Source organism: Tupaia chinensis, unplaced genomic scaffold (assembly GCF_000334495.1).
Source record: "Tupaia chinensis unplaced genomic scaffold, TupChi_1.0 Scaffold143725_1, whole genome shotgun sequence".
Classification (NCBI taxonomy): Eukaryota; Metazoa; Chordata; class Mammalia; order Scandentia; family Tupaiidae; genus Tupaia; species Tupaia belangeri.
The window spans coordinates 25313-44540 of record NW_006203574.1 but is presented as its reverse complement, the minus strand read 5'-3'; the positions used below and the strand labels follow the sequence as shown (position 1 = coordinate 44540).

At 55.9% G+C, this 19228-nt stretch overlaps 1 pseudogene and 1 gene segment (V, D, J or C); both read left to right on the top strand.

The window, feature by feature from the left end:
* LOC102477140 (immunoglobulin lambda variable 3-9-like) overlaps nt 1–13758 on the top strand; it is a 37494-nt pseudogene extending 23736 nt beyond the window's left edge.
* Nucleotides 13759–17016: 3258 nt separating this feature from the next.
* Nucleotides 17017–19014, top strand: LOC102476730 (immunoglobulin lambda variable 3-25-like). The segment is given in 3 exon segments: nt 17017–17103; nt 17249–17562; nt 18943–19014. Coding segments are annotated over 3 exon segments (432 nt in total).
* Nucleotides 19015–19228: the final 214 nt, after the last annotated feature.

Here is a 19228-nt window from a genome sequence, read left to right as displayed (position 1 = left end):
CTGACCTTCAGCTCAGCACAGGGGGTGCTGCAGGGTCTGGGGCCCTCTGCGAAGGACACTCTCAGCCTCAGGCTCACCTCTCCTGTCCTCTCTTGCAGGATCTGTGGCCTCCTCTGCGCTGACTCAGCCACCTGCGGTGTCTGTGGCCCTGGGAGAGACAGTCAGCATCACCTGCCAGGGTGGAGACTTAGGAAGCTATGGTGCTAACTGGTACCAGCAGAGGCCCAGCCTGCGCCCTGCACTGCTCATCTATTATGATAACAGTCGGGCTTCAGGGGTCCCTGAGCGATTCTGCGGCTCCCGCTCTGGTGGAACGACCACCCTGACCATCACTGGGGCCCAGGCTGAGGACGAGGCTGACTATCACTGTCAGTCACTGGACAGCAGTGGTAACCTTTCACAGTGACACAGGCAGATGGGGAAGTGAGACACAAACCCCCTTCCCTGTCTGGGTCTCACTATCGCTAGACGCTGAGGACTGGGGACATAGCAGGGCTGGCCTATGTCTCCTGGAGCTGAGCCCCCCATGCTGTCCTCTCCTCCCAACTCTCCAGGTGGGATCTGCAGAGGGAATGTGGGGAGTGCACTCGGGGCTGCAGGACCAGACTGCCCTGGGATTAGGGTCTGGTATTCGAGATGCAGAGAAAGAACTCACATGCAATGACAGACATAGTGACTAAGCTGTCCTCCACTTACTGACCCAGGTTTCTGTGGAGGTCACTGGGCCTCTCTTTGGTCCAAATATCCAGGACTAACACCTAGCCCTGTCCAGCTGGCTGAAGTCCTGACAGAGCAGCACCTTGGCATGATGGGATTCTCACAGAGCAAGCCTGTGCCGTGGGCCCTGTGGGATCTGCCCGGCCCCACTTCAGGGCTGACCCACCTCCTCTGCTGGGAGCTGTCAGCCCCTCAGAGCTGGGCCCCTTCCTCCAGTTCATGCCTCTACCCAGAGAGGTCTGGTTTGATGACAGCCTGAGCTCCAGCTCCCAGACCCTGCCTCAACTTAGGGACACCTGAAGTCTCCCAGCTCCAGAGTTCCTTGGAGGGAAGCCAGAGTCCCTCCATTGCACCCTCCCTTAGGTCAGCAACCCCTCCTGCCCTGGGCGGCCTCCTCCCTCCTTCCAGGCTTGCCTGAGCCTGAGGTCTCCATGGAGAGTCAGCGTCAGGGAAGCCATCTGGGGGCCAGCTGTCCCCACCTCGGGCATCAGGGCCTGTGGGGGTCACTGTGCACCTGAGAGCTCTGCTTCCCTCCTAAATTCCCAGTGTGAACACCACGTGTCCCCGAAGATTTCTTGGTTCCCTGCATTTTTTTTTAATGAATACTGAGCCTCAAATCCTATGAGCTCCCTGTTCTCAGAGAGCCGATGGTCAGATCCAGGCTGAAGTCAATCCCAGGAAAGAGCAGCTGTGACCCCAGCTGTTCTGTGACCCGCATCTGGGGGTGTGAGCTACACTCCAGGCCCCCCACCTACCACGTGTCCCCGAAGATTTCTTGGTTCCCTGCATTTTTTTTTAATGAATACTGAGCCTCAAATCCTATGAGCTCCCTGTTCTCAGAGAGCCGATGGTCAGATCCAGGCTGAAGTCAATCCCAGGAAAGAGCAGCTGTGACCCCAGCTGTTCTGTGACCCGCATCTGGGGGTGTGAGCTACACTCCAGGCCCCCCACCTCCACCTCCATGTCCACACACTCTGTCTCTTCATCCCTGACCAGAAACACAGATAGAAGTGACACAGTGAGATTCAGGCCGTCAGCGTAGACACTGAGACCCCACCACAGTTCATTTACCCTTTTCAATGTGAAAACCATTCACTTCTCCAGGGCCACACAGTTTACAAATAAATTTTAAAAAAGAAAAAAGAAAAAGGAGGCTGTAGACAGAGTTCCTGTAAGAATGCAACTGGGTCTCCATTGGAAAGGGCCTGGGTTAGGGTCCCAGGTCCTCCCTGAGCACGCTGGGTGCCAGTGTGCGTGTCCATGCCCCAGGGGGGCTGAGGGGACTGTGGTGTGAGGACCTTGTTGGAGGTGCTTGCCCTCCTGTATCTCCTGTGAAAAAAACACATAATCTTCATAAGAATTCTCAATAAGGGACCAGCAGGAGCCACAGTAGTTACTTTCTGGTACACACGGGAGGAGAGATGGTGCCTTACACTCAGGGCTGCTGGGGGCTGTGAGAAAATGCAGACTGAAGTCAGGTGTGTGTAATACTAACCACTCTGCACTGTAGGAAGGGCCCAGAGGTCACTGTGCATGAAGTGGGGACAAGGGTAGGGTGCCATTCATCCTGTGGGCACCAGGGGGCACTGTGGCCATGGTGTTTCTTTCCTCCCTTGTAGTCACAGGTGTCCCTACCCAGCCGTGTGCTCACATGTGTCCCTTCCCCTCCTCTGTGTTCTGAGACCCTTGTCCTGCCCACAGGGCTGCTCCGAGTCCCTGGACACTGCTCCACTGTCCTGTGTCCCTGGGATTGGCTGGTGTCCCTTGGAGCAGCTGTCCAGTTTCCACGTCCTGATTTCCCAGCAACTGAGGCCCACGGTCGCTGCTCTGTCTCCTCTGGTGACTTAGAACGTTTTCATTCCTTCGCGCACTGTCCCAGCACCTCCACCTCAAGGAAACTTAATTAAAATAAACCCTCACAGGAGTTCCTGGTACAGTCTGCACCCGCCCTCACTCTCCTGCACAGCACACCGGTCTCCATCCCGAGGCTGTCCTTGGCCCTCGCCCACACTGGGGGGACTGAGGCACAGACTTATGACCTGTCCAGGAGCTCACGGCCAAGGGTAGAACCTTCCAGCATCTCGGGAATCTTTCAACACAGCAAGTGCTTTGAATAGAAAAGGATTCCATCCAGGCTCTAGCCCTCAGTGGCTGGGATCTGGGGCAGGTCCCTGCACCTGTCCAAGCCTTGTGCTGGCCCCTGTTCAGAGGGAGGAGGAGGGCCACGGTGTCTGGCCTGAAAGGTGTCCGAAATATGGAGCCAGCACTAGACCCGACATCTACACTCTGCCAGAGCACAGGATGGACCTCTCGTCTCCTAGACCCAAATCAGCACCTCCCTCCTGATCCAGTCGGACTCACAGAGGTCCAGTGTGTCGCTGCCCATGTCTAGAAGGAGACCCAGGGTCACCCCAAGGGCAGAGCTTCGGCTGCCTGAAATATGGAGACAGAGGCACTTCTGTGCTCTGTGAGGCCACCTGGGAGCAAAGTCTGTGCAAAGTCTGAGAGGAGATGTCAGTCTGTCGTGGTGCAGCATCTCCCCACATACCCCGCCACATCCCTGGACTGACCCTTCACTGCAGACCACAGAGCCCCTCAGGCACCCCTGAGCTCTGGCTGATTTGCATAAGGGGCAGCTCTCTCCAGCCAGGGGATAAGACAGGCCTGGGAGGAACCAGCCCAGCCTGGGCCTAGGAAGCAGTCTCAGGGACACCATGGCCTGGACCCTTCTCCTCCTGGGCCTCCTCGCTCACTGCACAGGTGCTGCCCAGGCTCAGCCACGGCCCAGCCCCAGGGCTCTGGGACCAGCCTGGCCTGACCATGAGCTCAGAGGACCCTGCCTGTGGGGGAGGGTGTCCTGGACCTGCTGCAGGGTGAAGGGTTGGGGCTGAGATCCCAGACACTGCACTCATTGGCTGCTATGAGCCTGGGAGGCTGCAGCTGTCAGGAGAACGGAGTAAGGTTTTCTTATTTTTCAAAGGATCCACCCACTATCCAAGCCCACGCGACCCCTGTGCTGAGATTGACAGGAAGGGGTACCCCGTGAGATCAGAGAATCCTTCCTTTGAGCCTGTCCAGGCCAGGCAGTGGGAACTCCGCGGAATGATCCTTCATCTTCAAGATCTTCCTTTTTTCCTCAATTTGCAGGCTCCGTGGTCTCCTATGATCTGACTCAGACACCCTCGGTGTCGGTGGCCCTGAGAGAGATGGCCAGAATCACCTGCCAGGGCAACAGCATTGGGAGTAAAAATTTGCCCTGGTACCAGCAGAAGCCAGGTCAGGCCCCCAAGCTGGTCATCTATGGGGACAGCACCCGGCATTCAGGGATCCCTGACCGATTCTCAGACTCCAACTCAGGGAACACGGCCGCCCTGACCATCAGCGGGGCCCAGGACGGGGACGAGGCCGACTATTACTGTCAGGTGTGGGACAGCAGTGACATTGCTCACAGTGACACAGGCAGACGGGGAGGTGAGACACAAACCTGCCACCAGCCCATCCCGCACAGCCTGCCCTCCCTCCCACCCTCGTCTCACTGACAGGAGAGAACCTTCCACATGGGGGAGTCTCTGGTCCCCCTGCCCTTGCCTTCCTGACCTGGCAGACAAATTCTCACACCTCTGTTTAGGACACGAGCTGCAGAGGCAAGCTCTCACCTGGCACCTCTTTAGCTCTTCCACATTGGACTGAGAAGGTCGTTGGGGTCAGTCTGAACTGCCTGCTCCCCGATGAACCCTGGTGACCCTGTGCGTGGAGGACATCCCGCGTGTTACTGTCACGGAGAACTCCCATGGGACAGTGACAATTGGTCTCAGGGTGCGAGTTGGGAATACTCGCAGGCTTTGACAATGGATAGAGGAGGATTTAAGGCAGATCTTTTCAGGAAAGGGACGAATATCCTTGGGTTTCCTGGCAGACCTCAGGTACCAGCTACTCCCAGGCCAGCTCCTGCTGTGAAGCTGCAGGGAGGAGGGCAGAGGCCTCTCCTGGGTGTGAGGGTCAGCTGCAGGCTGGACCTGGAGCTGAGAGACTTGGCACCTCCTGCACATTTACCTGCAGATCAGCCTACCCGGGCCGTTCTGGAACCACTGAGAGCCCCCCGCTTCCCTACAGTGACTGACCCAGAGCCTCGTCCTTCCTGAGAGGTGACAGTGACCAGAGGAGCCCAGTGTGGGCTGAGGAGGCAGAGCTCTGGGTGTGTCCACATGGCCTGGGCCCTTGTCCCGCCTCCTCACTCTGCACTGGGGCTGCCCAGGCCCTGCCCACAGCCTCAGCCCCCACAGGACCTGAGCTCAGCCCACAGGACTCTGTGAGGGAGCCCCCTAAGGTGAGACTCATCGTCTCCCGAACCTGCATGCCCTGTGGTCCCCTTGAGACTCAGCTGCCCCACTAGAGGTGGCCATGGACACTGTCACCACCCGCTCAGGAGAGAGTGGAGCAGACAGTGCAGGGAGGACCAGCAGCAGGAGAGAGTGGAGCAGACAGTGCAGAAAGAACCAGCTGCAGCCAGGCCACCCTGCACAGCCCAGCAGGCTCCCAGTCCCCACAGGGTCCCCAGCTCTGCCCTGGGCACAGCCTGCTGACCATCCCCAGTTGCGCAATGGGGGCCCTCGTGATGGCCAGGCCATGATGGGGTGGCAGTGAGTGCTGGGACCCCAGCCCTGCCCCCCAGCCTGGCCTCATGCTCCCCTACCTCCCACCCTGGTCCCCTCTTCCTCAAGGATCCTAGGATTAACCTCAGGACACCTGGCTCAATGCCTGGACCTGCGACCACTGTTCTCAGTTCTCTGGAGCCTCCGCGTTATCTGCTGTGAAATGGGGGCATTGTATATTGACCTTAAGAATCTCAGTTACACAAACAATGTGACTGAAATTCACGTAAGGGACTTTCAATTAAATATGGACTCAGTGGGTCTTGGAGTATGAACCCGGGTGTGCACTCCTGTCCTTCCTCTGTAAGAATACATGTGAGGTATGTGCTGATTAAATTACGCAGTCATGAAGGGGTCTCCTGACTCCAAGGCTGATCATGTGGGGTCTCAGGCAGTGGTCCAGGTCCAGGAGTCCCCTGTCCTCTCCTGTGGGACCCTGAGAAAGGGCTCAGCGCAGTGTGTGTCTGTGTGGTGAGGAACAGGTCCCCAATGAACAGGTGATCTCTGTCCCTCTCATGCAGCTGGTCTAGGGTAGGTGTCTTAGATGGGCTTTAAAACAGGGACAACAGGAACCAGCAGTTAGCATAATGGCTATGTCGCTGGACTCCCATGTAGTCGACTGCGGTTCGCATCCCGGACCCGGTGGCTTAAACTCATGCCGGGTGCGTGTGCGTGCATGCCCAAGATCCCGGGGGGAGAATGGAGGAGAAGGGATTGTGGTGTGACCGTCCCCCCTGGGGGGTGATTTCTCGCTTTCTGTCTCTCTGTCTCTCTCTGGCTGTCTGGCGAGCGCACGCGCCCTATAGCAAAAACCTCTCAAAAAAAAAAAAAAAAACCAGGGACAACAAACAGCAGTAATAGTAAGGGACGTGACGGTGATGGCGGTGACGGCGGTCGTGATAGTGACGAGGGTGACGCGAGGAAGGCGGCGAGGAAGGAGGTGATGCTGATGTAGATGCTTTAGGGCAAACCTGAGCTTTAGGGACACACATCCCTGGCTCTCTCTGACAGCCCGTCTGCCCTTCCTGGCGTGTGGGAGGCATCCGTCCCGGTTCCTGAGTCCAAAAGAAGCATGGGGCCCTCTGGGGTGTCACAAATGTTCCCCGGATGTCTGATGTCTGTTTTTCCCAGCAGAGTCATGGTGTACCACGAGCTCACTCTCTACAATCCCTAGAGGGCATTCCAACCCTGAGCAGAAATCCAGCAGGGCAACCTGCCCCACTCCTGCAGCTGCGTACACGGCCACTCTGTGCTGGGCTGCCCCAGGGAGGGGGGCCCAGGTGTACAGAGTGAGGAGGACACCCTGGTCCTCACCCTCAGGTGACAGGTGATTTGGGGTAACCCAGAGGGCAGAAGGTCCTGCTCTGAGTGGGCTCCACCAGCAGGGGGCAGCAGAGCTCTTGCCAGGTGAAGCCAGGACAGAGCTAGGTCTGCCCAGGGGAGCCTCAGAGGGAGGCCAGCCTGGGGTCAGGAAGTGTCCATGGCCCTCTCCTGGGACTGGAAGTCAAGATATTCATCCCGTCCCCTAGGTCTGCAGTGACCACGATCTGTGCGTCAGACTCACACGGTGTCACCCAGGACACAGGAATGAGCCTGGACATAGTGAGGGCCACTCCTGGGCAGTGCAGCTAGAGGACCTGGTCCCTGGTGTCAGCCAGGGCAGCCCACCCGGGAGACCACCGAGGTGGAGGTGCCTTTAAGGAGCACAGGGTGAGAGGACAGGGCTCCAGGCCTGAGGCCTTTCCCCTGGACAGGCCCTGCCCACTCTCAGCTCCCCATTCTTCTCTGCCCAGCAGGGTTCCCAGGAGCGGGGCTTCTGTCCTGGGCACTTCTAGAGATGCCCTGACCTCTCCTCCCTGTGCCCTCCTCCCTGCCAGGCAGACTCTGCCCTCAGAGCTGAGCCCCATGAGCCTGACCCAGGAGGGATCACAGGGAGCATGTGGGACAGTGTCTCTGAGGTGAGGTAGTCGCTGTAGTCAGATCTCTGAAGACAAGGCAATAGTGTTGGTCAGAAAAGCAGCTCAGAACACGCGGGTGTGAGGGGCAGGGGCTTATACCCTCTTCAGAAGCCTGATGGACGCCCACAGCTGGGAAGTATGACACCACCTTAGCCCTGATGAGGAGCCCAGAGAGGAGCCAATTTGCATAAACACCAAACAGCCATGGCCCCCAAGGGAATAAGAGGAGCCAGGGGAGCCCATCTGTGCTGTGGGCTCAGAGGCAGAGCTCTGGGGTGTCTCCACCATGGCCTGGGCCCCTCTCCTGCTCCCCCTCCTCACTCTCTGCACAGGTGCTGCCCCCAGAGCTCAGCCCCACACAACCAGGGACCAGCCTGGCCTGACCTTCAGCTCAGCACAGGGGGTGCTGCAGGTGGTGGGGCCCTCTGGGAAGGAGACCCTCAGCCTCAGGCTCACCTCTCCTGTCCTCTCTTGCAGGCTCTGTGGCCTCCTCTGCGCTGACTCAGCCCCCTGCCCTGTCTGTGGCCCTGGGAGAGACAGTCAGCATCACCTGCCAGGGAGGAGACTTAGAAAGCAGATACGCTCACTGGTACCAGCAGAAGCCAGCCCAGAGCCCTGCACTGCTCATCTATTATGATGATGAACAGGCCTCAGGGGTCCCTGACCGATTCTCCGGCTCCAGCTCTGGTGGAACGGCCACCCTGACCATCTCTGGGGCCCAGGCTGAGGACGAGGCCAACTATTACTGTCAGTCAGCATACAGTGGTAATCTTGCACAGTGACACAGGCAGATGGGGAAGTCAGACACAAACCCCCTTTCCCATGTGGGTCTCATTCTCCCTGCAGACCCAGGAGGACTAGGGACATAGCAGGGCTGGCCCATGTCACCTGGAGCTGAGACCCCCATGCTGTCCTCTCCTCCCAGACCTCCAGGGGGGATGAGCAGAGGGAGTGTGGGGAGTGCACTCAGGGCTGCAGGACCAGACTGCCCTGGGATTAGGGTCCGTTATTCGAGATGCAGAGAAGGGACTTGATTACAAGGACAGACATGAGGACACAGCTGTTCTCTACTTACTGATCCAGGTTTCTGTGAGGGTCACTGGGCCTCTCTATGGTCCAAATATCCAGGACTAACACCTAGCCCTGTCCAGCTGGCTGAAGTCCTGACACAGCAGCACCTTGGCATGATGGGATTCTCACAGAGCAAGCCTGTGCCCTGGGCCCTGTGGGATCTGCCCGGTCCCACTTCAGGGCTGACCCACCTCCTCTGCTGGGAGCTGCAGCCCCTCAGAGCTGGGCCCCTTCCTCCAGGTCATGCCTCTACCCAGAGAGGTTGGTGTGACGATAGCCTGAGGTCCAGCTCCCAGACCTTGCCTCAACTTAGGGACACCTGGAAGTCTCCCAGCTCCAGAGTTCCCTGGAGGGAAGCCAGAGTCCCTCCATTGCACCCTCCCTCATGTCAGCAACCCCTCCTGCCCTGGGCTGCCTCCTCCCTCCTTCCAGGCTGGCCAGAGCCTGAGGTCTCTATGGAGAGTCGGCATCAGGGAAGCCATCTGCTGGCCAGTTGTCCCCACCTTGGGCATTAGGGCCTGCGGGGGCCGCTGTGCACCTGAGAGCTCTGCTTCCCTCCTAAATTCCCACTGTGAACACCACATGTCCCAGAAGATTTCTTGATTCCCTACATTTTCTTGGAATTAATAATGAGCCTCAAATCCTAGGAGCTCCCAGTTTTCAGAGAGCCGAAGGGCAGATCCAGGCTACAAGAATCCCAGGGCCGAGGAGCCGTGGCCCCAGCTGCTCCGTGACCCGCACCTGGGGGTGTGAGCTGCACTCCACGCCCCCTACCTCCTCCTCCATGTCCACACACTCTGTTTCTTCATCCCTGACCAGAAACACAGAGAGAAGTGACACAGAGAGATTTAGGCCGTCACAGTAGACACTGAAGGGACCTCTACTGTTCATTTACCCTTTTCAATGTGAAAACCATTCACATCTCTAAGGCCATACCATTTACAAATATTTTTTTTGAGAGGTTTTTTTGCTATGGGGCACATGCGCTCACCAGAAAGACAGAGAGATAGAAAGCGAGAAATCACCCCCAGGGGGGATGGCCACACCACAATCCCTTCTCCTCCAGTCTCCTCTCGGGATCTTGGGCATCCACGCACACGCACCCGGCATGAGTTTAAGTCACCGGGTCCGGGACTTGAACTGTGGGTGACTACATGGGAATCCTGCGAAATAGCCATTGTGCCAACTGCTGGTCCCACAAATAAATTTTAAAATAGAAAAAAGAGGCAGTAGGCAGAGCTAGTGTAGGAATGCAACTGGATCTCCATTGAAAGTGCCTGAGTTTGGGTCCCAGATCCTCCCTGAGCACGCTGGGTGCCAGTGTGCGTGTCCGTGCCCCAGGGGGGCTGAGAGGAGGGGACTGTGGTGTGAAGACCTTGTTGGAGGTGCCTGCCCTCCTGTCTCTCACAGAAAAAAATACATGAACTTCATAAGAAATTTAAATAAGGGACCAGCAGGTGCCACAGTAGTGGCTTTCTGGTACACACGGGAGGAGAGATGGTGCCTTACACTCAGGGCTGCTGGGGGCTGTGGGAAAATGCAGACTGAAGTCGGGTGTGTGTTACACGAACCACTCTGCACTGTAGGAAGGGCCCAGAGAGGTCATTGTGCATGAAGTGGGGACAAGGGTAGGGCGCCGTTCATCCTGTGGGCACCAGGGGGCACTGTGGCCATGGTGGTGACTGGTAACCCAAGACCCTGGCAGGGCTCAAGGGCAGAGGGCATGACTGATGCTGCTTCTGAGTCTCCTCTGAGGCCTCCCTTTCCCTCCCTTTCCCTCCCTGTGGTCACAAGTCTACTCACACATGTCCCCCCCTCTCCTGTACTCACGTGTCCCTTCTCCCTGTGCTCTGAGACCCTTGTCCTGCCCACACGTCTGACCCTCACTCCTGGGTGCTCCTCCACCCTGTCCTTCCCTGGACTTCGCTGGTCTCCCCTGGGGCAGCTGTCCTCATTTCCCAGCGAGTAAGGCCCAAGGTCGCTGCTCGGTCTCCTTTTGTTGACTAAGTTAAGTTTTCATTCCTTCATATGCTTTCCCAGAACCTCAAGGTAACTTAATTAAACAGACACTCACACGAGTTTCTGGGAGAGTCTGCAGCCCGCCCTCACTCTCCTGAACAGCACACAGTTCTCCATCCCAGTCTGGCCTTGCCCATAAGCGTACAGTAGGGGGAAACTGAGGCACAGACCTATGACCTGTCCCAAGAGCTCACGGCCAAGGGAAGAACTTTCCAACATCTCAGGAATCTTTCTTTTTATTTATTTATTTTTTGGAGAGTTTTTTTTGTTGTTGATGTTGTTTTTGCTATGGGGTGTGTGCACTTGCCAGAAAGACAGAGAGAGAGAGAGAGAGAAAGAGAGAAATCCTTCCCCCCCAACCCCCGCCCCCAGGAGGGATGGCTGTGCCGCAATCTCTTCTCCTCCATTCTCTTCTGGGATCTTGGGCACACACACACGTGCGCCCAGCATGAATTTAAGCCACCGGATCCGGGACTCAAACTGCGGTCCACTATATGGGAATCCAGCGACATACCCACTGCACCAACGGCTGGTCCCATCTCAGGAGTTTTCAACACTCCATGTACAAATAGACACACAGGGATTTCATCGAGGCTCCGGCCCTCAGTGGCTGGGATCTGGGGTAGGTCCCTGCACCTGTCCAAGCCTTGAGTTCTTCCCTGGACAGAGGGAGGAAGAGGGTCACTGCATCAGGCCTGAAGGTGCCCTCTGAATGTGGAGCCTTCACTAGACCCGGCATCTGGACTCTCACAGCGCATGACAGACCTTTCGCCTCCTTGACAAGTATCAGTACCTCCTTCCTGATCGGGTCCCACGGTCACTGCTGTCCAGTGTGTCTCTGCCCATGTCCAGATGGAGACACAGGATCACCCCGAGGGCAGAGCTCAGACTGCCTGGAAAGTGCAGAGAGATTCAGCTCTGTGCTTGGTGTGGCTGCCCAGCAGTGAGGTCTGGGGATAGGTGGGAGGACAAGTCGGCCCAGACTTGGGACAGAAGGTAAAAGAGAACCCTCTGGGCTAAGGTTGGGGTGCAGCATTGTACCCTACACACCCTGTCACCTCCCTGCGCTGAGCCCTTCTCTGGAGACCACAGAGTCCCTCAGGCAGCACCTGAGCTCTGGCTGATTTGCATAAGGGGCAGCTCTCTCCAAGCAGGGGATAAGACAGGCCTGGGAGGAAGCAGCCCAGCCTGGGCCTAGGAAGCAGCCTCAGGACCACCATGGCCTGGGCCCCTCTCCTCCTGGGCCTCCTCGCTCACTGCACAGGTGCTGCCCAGGCTCAGCCACGGCCCAGCCCCAGGGCTCTGGGACCAGCCTGGCCTGACCCTGAGCTCAGAGGACCCTGCCTGGAGGAAGGGGGGGCTCCTGGACCTGTACCAGGATTGGGGTGTGGTGGTTTACGGGCTGAAACCCCACAGTGTCCTCACAGAATGGCCTAAGCCTGAGCTGGTGTACTTGTCAGGAGAAAGGGGTTAGGTTTTCTTATTTTCCAATGATGTCACTCCATAGCCAAGCCCCTGGGACTCCTGGGCTGAGACTGACAGGAGGGATGTCAATCCCTAGTGCAGGCCAGGCAGGGGGATCTCCAGGGAACAGTGCTTCCTCTTCCCGCTCACGTCTTTCTTCTCAATTTACAGGCTCCGTGGCCTCCTATGATGTGACTCAGCCGCCCTCGATGTCGGTGGCCCTGGGACAGACAGTCAAGATCCCCTGTCGGGGAGACAACATTGGAAGGAAACGTGTCCACTGGTACCAGCAGAAGCCAAGTCAGGCCCCCAGGCTGGTCATCTATTATGATAATGGGCGGCCCTCAGAGGTCCCTGACCGGATTCTCAGGGTCCAACTCCGGGAACACGGCCACCCTGACCATCAGCGGGGCCCTGGTCGAGGACAAGGCCGACTATTACTGTCAGGTGTGGGACGGAAGTGACAACATTGCTCACAGTGACACAGGCAGACGGGGAAGTGAGACACAAACCTGCCACCAGCCTGCCTCACGGGGCTCTGCCCTCCCTCCTGCCCTGGTCACACTGACAGGAGGGAACCTTCCCTGTGGGGGAGTCTCTGGTCCTCCCATGCCCTTGTTTCCCTGAGCCATGGGCAGCTGCTTCCGGAACCTCTCCAGGCTCAGCTCACTCTGCACCCTGGGCTAGTCGTTTCCAGTAACTTCATCTCTGACCTTCCCTTCAGACCTCCCCAGAGCAGAGAAAGCCTGGGATCACACAGACCTACTCTCAGCACTAAGGAGACACCATTGAGTCTTAGTGAGGTCTTAGGGTGGGGCTTGGGGGGTGTCACAGCAAAGTTGTGGTGTGAGGATCTTAACTTGACTGGTTTCAGGCAGGTCCTTCCAGGAAGGAGCAACAGGTACCTGGTCTACCTGGGAGAGGTGGTCATTAGCAATTCCAGGAAAGGGTCCCCAGCACCAGCCCCTAAGGACCAGCCATGAAGCGGTAGTGAGAAGGGCAGAGACCTCTTCCCGGACCTACAGGGACGTTGTGACGTGTAAATTTGGCCCAAAGACCTGTCCCCTCACGGGTCATTTTCCTCTCACCAGGCCCTCCTGGGTTATGCTAGACCACCCAGAGCCCAGCTGCTTCAGTAAGGGTGACTGACCCAGAGCCTTGTCTATCCTGAAAGATGGCAGGCCCGGGAGGCCAGCTGCAGGCTCAGCAGGCAGAGTCCTGGGCATCTGCCCATGGCATGGACCCCTCCCCTGCTCCCCTCATCCCTGAACAGGAGCACGAGGCTCAGCCTCAGATTTAGCCCCACAGGAACTTCAAGAGGGCCTTTCTGAAACCTGACTGCAGGTCAGGCAGGTCCTCCGAGTAGGGACCACAGGGTATAAACCCCTCGACCTCCGACATCCACTCTAAATTCCTCTCTTACAGGTCAGCAGCCTCATGGGAGCTCACTCAGCTGCGCTCCCTGTGCAAGACCCTAGGACAGAAGGGCATGGCAGGACATGAAGAACCAAGACCAAGGTGGCCTGAGAAGGACTTGGGAAGACAAGGGCGTCTGTCAGCTCAGAGGAAGTGAGAGCTCCCTGGGGCTGAGCCCAGAGCATCTGCACTTTAGGGAGCACAAACCCCAGGGCACTCCGAGATGCAGCTGCCCCAGGTCTGAGCTGGGATCTATGGGTCCAACTGGCCCAGGGACTGACATTGCAGAGCTCTGGAGAACACGCTCTGAGGGCCTCTGTTCCTGCTCCCAGCACAGGGGTTACTCTCCTGAGGACAGCCTGAGGAAGCCAGGGTGCTGTCCCCAGATGGGAGTCGCTGTGGAGCTGCAGGCCCTGAAGGAGCCCATGCAGGAGAGCTCCCTGCCCTCCCGCCTGCTCTAGGGAGCAGGAGGTGGGTCTGCAGACACAGGAGGGCCCTGTCCCCTCCCTCCAGGGAGCGCCTGCAGCATTCTCCAGGACAGATCTTCTTCTAAGCATTACAACGCATCAATATGTAATTAATGATGGAAATAACACGAAGTGCATCATCTAATCACAGTACAACGGACTTAGGGATCAGTAACAGAAACCCCCTCCTACACTTACACTCACAAACGTTCGCAAACTTACAAACACATTTCTACACAGATACGAATCATTGAATTAAAGAGAAAGGATAAAGTATAATGAGATGAATGGGAATTAAGACATAGAGTTAAAAAATAAAAAGAAAGAAAGCCAGAAAGAAAATAAAAAGGGACCACAGTTGGCATAATGGCTATGTTGCTGGACTCTCATGTCGTCGACCACAATTCCAGGCCCATCCCCCCGGGGGGTGATTTTTTTCTTTCTGTCTCTCTGTCTCTCTCTGTCTTTCTGGCAAGGTCACATGCCCTATAGCAAAAATCTATCCACAAATAAAAAAAAGACATAGTATAGACAACGTAGGGGTTTCTATTAACAGCACTGAGAGGATAATATTAACAAATGCTTGTGTGTGTGTGTGTGTGTGTGTGTGTGTGTGTGGGTGTGTATGTGTGTGTATGTGTGTGTGTTTGTGGTGTGCATGTACATCTATATACACATGCATGTATTGCATACGTACTCAAATATATGTTTATATTTAATTATTAACCATGCACACATACTTATTCTTAAATTGTTCTCCCCTGTACTTGTGGGGTTTCTTGTTACTAATATTAAAGAGGAATGCAGAACAGGGATTACGTGCTACACCTGCTATTGGTGTGTCTGAGTTAGAAGTGTCTTTGTTATCATCAGTCGTGGGCTTGTAGCCAATAAACCACATGGCTTATTATTATATCTCTTTTACCATTTTTTTCTTTCATTGTATTAAGACAGCCTTCAGTTCACAGAAATGGGATCCTGACCTTAGTATTTAAGGACCCGGCCTGTAAGGTGGAGCCAGGTCAGGCCTCTGATGTCCTCGGTGTCACCAATAACACTCTGTCCTCTGTTTGCTACCCTGGAGGGAGCAGAGCGAGCGTCCTCACCTCTGTCCACAGAGCTCAGGAGGACAGAGCACATGGACACAGCAGAGAGGGAGTGACAAGATGGCCCAGGAGCCTGGGGGGATGGAGGAGAAGGAGGCAAGAGGCAGGGCAGGGAGGCTGAGGGCAGCTCTGAGCTGAGGCTACTGGCCTTGGGCTCCTCCCACTACTGTCTGGGTCTTTGGGGAAATCATGTCACCTTCCATGATGGTCCCCGGTCATAGATGGGAGGAGATTTCCTGCTTTAAGCTCAGGATTTCTCAGGTTATTGGGAAGGTCTGAGTGAGATAGTGTCTGCAAAGCACTCAGGAAACATCTGGATTGTTTCAGGATCTAAAGGGTCATTCTGTCTGAAGTAGGCACAGGTAGGTGACATTTGTCCTGCAGGCACCAGGGGGCACTGTGGCCTTTGGCTGGGGACCCTGATAACCCCAAGTGCCCTGGAGGAGCTTAAGTGCAGAGGGTGTGACAGAGGCTTCCCCTGAGACCCTTGCATGGGGGAATCCACTCTGCCCTGACACCACCTGGCCCTTCCTCTGACCTCTCCTACTGTGTGCTGGAAATATTTGGGAAGCAGGCTGTGGGTGCTCATGACAGCCAAACAAAACAAATCAAACTTTAATTGTTCAAGATGATGAATACGGTAATTTGACTGACAACGGCAGCGATTTCACTGTGTACGAGCACACAAAACCACATCTCGTACCCTGAAGAATACAACTTTAAAAAACATCTCTTTTTAGGGTCAGCACGTAGTGTGAGGTTAAGGTGCTGGATTCCATAGGGCCAACTATGTGGTTCGAATCCCTGACTTGGTGGCTTGAGATATGCCGGCACCTGTGTATGCGTGCCCAAATCCAGAGGAAAATGGAGAAGAGATTGTGGCATGGCCATCTCCTCAAGGGGTGATTTCTGTCTTCCCTCTTTCTCTGCCTCTGACTGGTGAGGGCACGCGCCCTTTGGGGAAAATCAGAAACAGAAAAAAATTAATTGTCCAGTGCATGCAATCATTCTGCAAACAGAGACAAAGAGAAACAGATAGAGAAATGAAGAACAACCTCCCATGGAGAAAGAGACACTGCGGTTCCTTCTCCCTTGATCCTTCCTGTCAGGATTTAGGCGTGCCCGACTATTAAGATCCGCATATGTTTGAAGCTGCCAGTTCTGGGACTTGATCTGCTCAGTCAGGTCTGTGGGATCCAGCTGGCTTAGCCACCACACCACTGGCAGGCCCTTAAAAATATTTTCATAAAAGCTTTTATTTTATTTTTTTGGGGAGAGTTTTTTCTTTGTTTGTTTGTTTGTTTGTTTTTGCTATAGGGCACGTGTGCTCACCAGACAGACAGAGAGAGACATAGAGACAGAAAGCGAGAAATCACCCCCCAGGGGGGATGGTCACGCTGCAATCCCTTCTCCTCCATTCTCCTCTCAGGATCTTGGGCACGCACACACACGTGCTCGGCGTGAGTTTTAAGCCACCGGGTCCGGGACGCAAACCACAGTCAACTACATGGGAGTCCAGCGACATAGCCATTATGCTAACTGCTTGTTCCCAAAAGCTTTTACTTTTTATGAGGTTCATCTTAGCAATTATGCACAGTGCATTCTTGGTTTTGGAGTCAAGAAATCAAATACTTAACAAATCCCAGAAGAGTTTGGTTCACCCCTTTTTATTTTCCTAATATGGAATGAGTATTCTCAAAGGGGTACATGGCTATTTACTCTTTGTCCAATCATGATACTCTGACCTCTCTGTCCTCAGCATGACCCCTGACCTCAACAGCACCAGCCACAGCTTGGCCCAGTGCACCCCAGGGATAGAGTCAGCACTAGAGAGGGGAATAAAGGGGTCCTGGCCAGTCCAGAGAAGGGGCCCAGGCCTCAGTTGTGATGTGTGCATGTGCGTGTGAGTGTACATGTGTGTGTGTGTGTGTGTGTGTGTGTGCGGTGTCAACAATCTCCCCCACTACACCACAGAGAATATGAGATCCTGGGCATAGGCCTTGGGGACAGACCTATGGGGACAAGCTTCTTGAAACCCAGCCTAAGTCTCTGCTCAGCAGGGAGCCACCCCCAGCCACAGGAGGAAGGAGAACATTTGCATGAGGAGCCCCCCTCCCTCAGGATAAGAGAGGCCTAGGGGCCCTCCCAGCTGTGGGCTCAGAGGCAGAGCTCTGGGGTGTCTCCACCATGGCCTGGACCCCTCTCCTGCTCCCCCTCCTCACTCTCTGCACAGGTGCTGCCCCCAGGGCTCAGCCCCACACAACCAGGGACCAGCCTGGCCTGACCTTCAGCTCAGCACAGGGGGTGCTGCAGGGTGTGGGGCCCTCTGGGAAGGAGACCCTCAGCCTCAGGCTCACCTCTCCTGTCCTCTCTTGCAGGTTCTGTGGCCTCCTCTGCTCTCTCTCAGCCACTTTCAGTGTCTGTGGCCCTGGGACAGACAGCCAGAGTCACCTGCCAGGGAGGAGGCTTAGGAACCTACACTGTGTACTGGTACCAGAAGGACCCAGGTCAGAGACCTGTGCTGATTATCTCTCGAGACAGTAACCGGCCCTCAGGGGTCCCCGATCGATTCTCCGGCTCCCGCTCAGGTGGAACGGCCACCCTGACCATCACTGGGGCCCAGGCTGAGGACGAGGCTGACTATTTCTGTCAGTCATGGGACAGCACTGGTAACAACCCCACAGTGACACAGGCAGGTGGGGAAGTAGACAAAAAAATCCCTGCCACGTATGGGTCACATTCTCCTCCCAGTTCAGGAGGACTGGGACACAGCCATGAGCAGAACTGGCCCAGCTCACCCAGGGTCTGGTTCCCCAGGCTGCCCTTCCCTCCCAGCCCCTCAGGCAGGCTCGGCTCAGGGTGAGTGAGGGATGACTGTAAGTGTGGGCAGGACCAGGCTGTGCTGCTGTTGTGTCTAAAGTAGAGAAAGCACCCAACTGGATGGACAGACAAAGGACTCATGTGTCCACTGTTCATGTCCCTGGGTTTCCACATAGTGATGACTGGGTCATTTTTAGGCTCAAATATTCAAGACTAGGCCCCAGAACTGCTCAGTTCAGCAAATATCCTGAAGCTCTAGGCTCCCACGACACTATAGAATTCTGAACAAACACCCAGGGTTGTGGTCTTTGTGGATCTTCCCAGACCTCACATCTGGGCTGGCACGACCACCCACCCACCACTGCAGGGAGCTGTGCCCCTCACAGAGAAGAGCTGACGCTGGAGAAACCTGCCTCACACGGGTGCACAGGCCGCCCCATGGATGCAGACAATGAGCCCTCCCCACCCTCTCAAAGAGCAGGTCAGAGACAGTGCACGTTCACATGGAGTGGGGAACAGTACACGCTCACGCTTTGTCCCTCAGCATTGGGAATGCTCACTTCCCATCATAACGTAGACCCCAGGGGCCCTGACCGTGTGGAAATGAGGGCAAATCCCTGGGCTCTACCATGTCATGGTAACTGGTTCAGAGGAAGAAGCCGGTATTAGGTCGTCAGGAAAGTCGTGATGTATTTTTCTATGCAAAAATGCGTCATGAATTTCCCGACAATCCAATATATTAAAAGCTTTGTTGAGCAACTTTGTCTTCAGAGAATAGAAAAAAATATCATCAGGCATTCAGTCATCTGTGTTAGCCATAAAATTAAAGTGTTTAGTTGCCAGGAGAGCACAAAGCCAGAGCTGTCAGATGGGCCATGTCCTGAGGTCAGGGAGGCCCATGCTGACCAGTGGGACATGGGGGTGGTGTGTCCCGGATGGAGCAAGGACAGAGTCTGGGGCTCAGACCCTGCACAAACCACAGGGCCACAGCCCCGTCTCCATCTCTGTACCAGCGCCTGCTCTGGGGGTACTTCTGTTCTAGGGGGCAGGGCAGAGCCTGGTGCACCTGGTTACCCCCACATCCCTGAACTGAAGGAAGGCAGCTGAAGGAGGACCGGTCTGCTCCAAGGTCACACTCCCCCAGATCCCCAAGAGTGTCCCTGGGGCTGTGTAATTTTATGAACACTCAGGATCCTCTAGTTCCCACCTCACACTTCGTTCGTGGCTGTCACAGCCCCCTTTTCTCCTCTAGGGTAACATGGAGTCTGAGGCCATGGACGACTCTGTGGAAGCAGCTCAGGGAAGGACAGTCACTGTTCACTGAGGGACCGTCCTCTGCACAGCAGGCCATGCTGGGTGTGCGCAGCCAGGTCACGTGTGCTGTGCCCCCGGGGATCGTGCCCTCCACGTGCTGGGGAGCTCAGCACTGACCTCAGAGCACAGTGTTGACTCTGGAGCCCATTTTACTGCGTGATCTTCTGGAAGGTCGATCACAACCATCGGGTCCCGATCCGCCCAGTGGGACAGACGGTGGCTGA